At 44.4% G+C, this 5208-nt stretch overlaps 1 protein-coding gene across 1 annotated transcript; it reads left to right on the forward strand.

Annotated features, from left to right (window-relative positions):
• Positions 1-306: 306 nt before the first annotated feature.
• On the forward strand, positions 307-3285 carry LOC310868597 (glucose-6-phosphatase catalytic subunit 1-like). Its single transcript, XM_083779054.1, has 4 exons — positions 307-539; positions 1200-1309; positions 2086-2137; positions 2418-3285. The coding sequence occupies exons 1-4, from the start codon at positions 412-414 to the stop codon at positions 2902-2904; spliced, it is 777 nt and encodes a 258-aa protein (XP_083635180.1). The 5' UTR covers positions 307-411; the 3' UTR covers positions 2905-3285.
• Positions 3286-5208: the final 1923 nt, after the last annotated feature.

Genomic DNA, 5208 nt, shown 5'->3' on the forward strand with positions numbered 1-5208 from the left:
TGCCCACAGCGCTCCTATGAGACACAGACAGTAAAGAAAATTGTGGCATTTTATCATGAATATTAGTGAAGACCAATTATATAAAGATAGGTTGAAAAGTGGTCCTTTAACCTCTCTGCGTCTTCTCATGTCCCTCGGCACTCCCTCCTTACCTTCCCTCTCTCTCAGGGCAGTGTTGTTTTTGGCAGCAAATTTAGATTTTAGTTTTAGTCGTAGCCTTTTGAATAGTTTTCATTTAGTTTTAGTCACATTTTAGTCACCTGGAATGTGTTAGTGTTGGTTTAGTTTTAGTTGACTAAATGCTTTCCTGTGTCTGTCCCTAACCGCGATTTTGGACTTGGTTCATAGTTCTTGAGCCACACAATACCTGCAGACTACAGACATAGCCAGGAATACTTCCTGCACGTCTCCATGGCAACAGACCTAAGGAACACCTTCTTCCTGTTCTCCCCTGTCTGGTTCCACCTACGGCAGCCCGTAGGGGTCAAGCTAGTGTGGGTGGCGGCAGTGGGGGACTGGTTCAATCTCATACTGAAATGGTGAGTGATTAACAGTTTCAAAAAGCAGGTGGCTAGCGCACATCCAGTTCCTGTCTGGTGCTGGACTAAGGTAAGTACAGTGAAGAGAAGAGAGTCCGCACACAGGTTTGCTCCAATGGTGTTTTCTTTCGTCGTGTCTTATATTATGGTGTTTTAAATAAAATAAAACACCATTGGAGCAAACCTGTGTGCGGACTCTCTTCACTGATTAACAGTTTAACCACTTAAAGGGCCGTGAAACACTATAGGTCAGCGGTTCCCAACCTTTTTTGGACCAAGACATGAGGGCCCATTTCACACGACCCATCTGACCACTTAACACGGCTGTTGTGTTTAGCATGTTTATTTTAATGATAGAGTTCCGGCTTGGATGAATGGAACTATACAGTACAATGTAAACACATTTTGTTATATTATCAATCAAAATGTAGTGCTTTGCCAGTTATTTGGCATGCACATATACAGTATACACTATACACGTATGCTAACGGCCCACCAGTGGGCACAGGTTGGGAAATGTTGACCTATTCTGAATTTGTTGAGAAGAGTTAGAGCCTTTAATGGTGCCACTGCCACTGCAATGTCATTTTGTACTGCTGTGTATTTTTGATGTAAAGTTTAACAATAATAAAATGAACTTGAACAATGTCATCCTACTAGGCTGCTGTTTGGAGAGCGTCCCTATTGGTGGGTTCAGGAGACAGATTACTATGGCAACTCCTCCCAGCCAATGATCGAGCAGTTTCCCATGACCTGTGAGACTGGACCAGGTGGGAACTCTCTCTTTCTCTCTCTCTCTCTGTCTGTCATGCTTCTCTTGCGTCACTCTTCTCTCCGTCACTCATTTTAGTTTCTTTCTCACTTTGTGGTTTTCTCTGAAGAACTATTAGAACGATTTGTAAAAACAAGAAAATAAATGGGGGGTTTTTACCATTTAAGAGTGTAGGTTGGGGGCACAGTTGGTAGTGCTGTCGCCTCACAGCTAGAAGGTCCTGGGTTCGATTCCCGCTCGGGATGCTGTGGGTGCTGGCGGCGTGTTTCCTCCTCCGCGTCATCAGTGCCCATACCCGAGGCGGGGTTGGCGAAAGGGCCCTTCTGTGTGGAGTTTGCATGTTCTCCCCGTGTCCCCTAGGGTAGGTACCCTCACAAAAAACATGCAGTAATCCTGGTCTCTAAACTTCGTCCCCCTGGCCAGCCGGAGGGGCCAGCCCTCCAGAAACTGGTTGGAATAACGTGTTGTCGTGTTCCCCCGTGTTCACCCTCTGCCTAGGTTGGCAGAGGGTGTGTAGAGCCCAGGATCACATTAGATCATTGACACAGGGGTGAAAAATGGGTTACAAAATCGTGGGATAACAATTATATATATATATATAAAAAAGAGTGTAGGTTGACAAATTAACACAAAGTTAAATTAAGATACATTTCACTGTGTTGCTGCAGGATGGGAAGAAGATCTCAGCATCAAATTGACATTGCAGTATAGGCATATGGCCTGTGGTGAAGGTCTACTATGACATGTCATGAGACAAACTTCCTCTTCTGACAGGAAGTCCGTCAGGTCACGCCATGGGGGCTGCAGGGGTTTACTACGCCATGATGTCATCACTCCTCGCCACATAGCATTGAAGAAACAAGGAACTCGCATCAGGAAGTGGTGAGGTCAAACTCTGTGACAGTGTTGGACTTGCGAGTAGTAACAATTGAACAGTATTTTCTCTGTGTGTGTGTGTGTGTGTGTGTGTGGGGGGGGGGAATGTGGCAAATCACTCAAGTTCTACTTGGGCGTTATTCCTCCTTCTAAATGTTCTGTTTTTACCGTACATTCCCATTTTCTTTCCTCCCATGTGGTTTTCTCACGCAGGCATCCTGATGGCAGAGACCTTCAACCGCCTCCAGCCTTTGCCACTACCTGCACACCACCGTCTTCCTCATCTCCCTGGCCCTCCTCCTCTACCTCCTCCTGCAGGTGGTGGGCGTGGACCTCCTCTGGACGCTGGACAATGCCCGGCGCTGGTGCCACCGGTCGGAGTGGGTCAACATGGATACGAGCCCCTTCGCCAGCCTGTTCCGAAACACCGCCGCCCTGTTCGGTCTGGGCTTGGGCCTCCACTCTCCTCTTCACGCCAAGACCAGGAGAATACTCGCCGGCAACGGCGCTGTTGTTGGTGGTGAGGGTGGCGGCGCTGGTGCCACCGCATACAGGTCGGGGTGTGTGGTTGTCTCACAGGTGCATTTGTTTGACTCTACGTTCAGGCTACCCACACACAGTCGGATTCTGTTCTATCTCCTGTCTTTCTGTAAGAGTGCAATGGTACCTCTGGCCACCGCGTGGCCATTGTGGCCGGCGCGCTGTGCCTCAGGGTAAAGAAGCATCTATGACGCTGGTTTTCATGTTAGGCATGTCCAGTCGTCCACGTTGACACATGTGTTTGTTTGACCACGGACTCCCATCTGAAAAGATGTGCCATGCAGGCCGCCTGCGCCTTAAGAGAAGATTTGAGTCCAAATTTCTCCAAAAAGTTTCAAGATTTTTCAAAATATTTCAACAATAGCAGATCTAGATCTTCAACTCATTTTTTTTTTACAATTACTATTATATACGGCCCACTTGCAATATCCTGATTCCTGACATGTTGGTGGGCCATAATGGGCTGACCTATTTTTGTGGTGTGAGCTTGCAGATCAGCTATTCTCGAACAGTCGAAGTATAAAATATGTTTGAAATGTTTAAACTATAAGTAATTTAGCTGGGGACCCCCAGGAACCTCCCAGAGGACCTCAGGAGACCCTGAACACAACACCACTTTGAGAACCACTGATCTATGAGACAAATGACAGACAGGACTATGTTGACTGGGCAGTGGGCACACTGGTGGAACAGTGGACTGAGGAGCATGTCCTTGAATGCTGTGGACTTGAGTTTCTACTACTTCTGTTTATATTTGTTTATATTTGTACATTTTAATGTATATTTTTGACTGGATTTAAGCCACAGACATATTGGTCAAGACTTGGTCTTGTCCGTGGCAAATTTTACACACCATGATAATGTTCTTATTTTGATCATAAGACCCAATTACTGAATGTCAAGTGTCCAGGTTTGACATGACACTTATTTAGTATATAAATGATTTACTTGCAAGGACCCCCCCATAATATTATTGTCCGTGATGTTATTGTCTGCTTATTTAATGTCCGTGGCAAAAATTGAATTTTGACAAAAACGTCCACCACAAGCCAGCATGACAATGACCAAAAGTCCAGTGAGGTATAACAATACAATGATTTATTTATATACATACTGCTATTGTGCAATATCGCTTTGAGCAATCTGACACATTTGTTAGGCTATTTTATTTTTCCTCATTTCCCCCCTGTTGTCCATGTGTTTGTTTACAGCTGCCGGGACAAACCTCTTCTTCATAAGGTGTCCGTAATGTTATAATTATACAGACCCCTTCTACTGTCTATGACAATAAAATGAATGGCAATGTATTGTATATATTGTAACTGTACATTATTGTAAAGACTGCAGTATATGGTGGTTCCCACAACTCCCTGGACAGTGAGAACGTAATCAAAGCCATGCTTTAAATAATCCTCGGGTCAGAGATTAGTTCAATATTTACATGTTTGAAATATACTCTTCGTGATCTGTTCACTTGCATCTTCTTTCTGATGCTCGCTTTGAACTGCAGCAGATGATGGTGTCTGGCTGAATAGAGATCTGCGTTAATGGACAGCCGAGTCTAATAAAGTGGTCGGTGAGAGTATGATGTGATAGATGTGATTTGGTGAGTTTGGTGCTTTTTAAGCAAACAACAAAGTATTTAATGTAGGCCTACATGTTTACACACTGAGTATGAGAGAGAGAGAAAGAGAGAGAGAGAGAGAGAGAGAGAGAGAGAGAGAGAGAGAGAGAGAGAGAGAGCATGCTTTTCCTGGATAGAGGCTGCACCATCTCGTTTGAAGTATTACTGCATTCGTTATTTCGTAGTGGAATTCAGGGAGTATAGGACAGCATGAGGGAGAGGGAGAGAGAGGAAAGATAAGAGGAGTTATTAAATATACGTTCACAAAAAGGGAGAGAAAGTGACTGGGTTAAAGGGAGAGAAAAAGTGGGGATAATGATGTTGAGGAATGTGGTATAAAGCAATACTGTCCGGATGAATATGAGAAGAACTATTTTGTTGGGTGGACCGTGGACATGTATATACTCTAAGCCTTTAAAGGGTCAGTCCCGTAGAGCTAACTGTTGACATGACACAGCAGAAATTGTGAAATAGGCTTGAATTTGCTGCCTCCCTCAGGGCACAGGAGGTTGTTTCATGTATGTTTTGTTATTGTGTTAAACATGTTTTTTTTCTTCAGTAAAATTGTTGTTGTTTACTGTTCACTGTTATAACGTGTAAAAAATATATATACGTGTGTGTCTGTGCATTTATATAGTGCCTTTATCCAAGGCGCTACATAGACACACACACACACACACAGCCGCCCGTGTGTGTGACACTTGTGTTGAGGAATGTGGTGTAAAGCAATAATGTCCGGATGAATATGAGATACTATTTTGTTGGGTGGACTGACCCGACCCCGTCGTACTAAGGGGGATCCTTGCAGAAATGTTCATCTACCTGCCAACAACCTGTTTACTTTGCTCACCAGAAAG

This window comes from Protomyctophum parallelum, assembly GCF_964188405.1.
Source record: "Protomyctophum parallelum genome assembly, chromosome: 13".
NCBI classification, from domain to species: domain Eukaryota; kingdom Metazoa; phylum Chordata; class Actinopteri; order Myctophiformes; family Myctophidae; genus Protomyctophum; species Protomyctophum parallelum.

Coding starts and splice junctions, on each gene's coding strand:
- LOC310868597 (XM_083779054.1), top strand. CDS start 412: ATGGCAACAGACCTAAGGAACACCTTCTTCCTGTTCTCCCCTGTCTGG. Junction 540..1,199: donor TTCAATCTCATACTGAAATG/GTGAGTGATTAA, acceptor TCATCCTACTAG/GCTGCTGTTTGGAGAGCGTC. Junction 2,138..2,417: donor GGGGTTTACTACGCCATGAT/GTCATCACTCCT, acceptor CTGATGGCAGAG/ACCTTCAACCGCCTCCAGCC.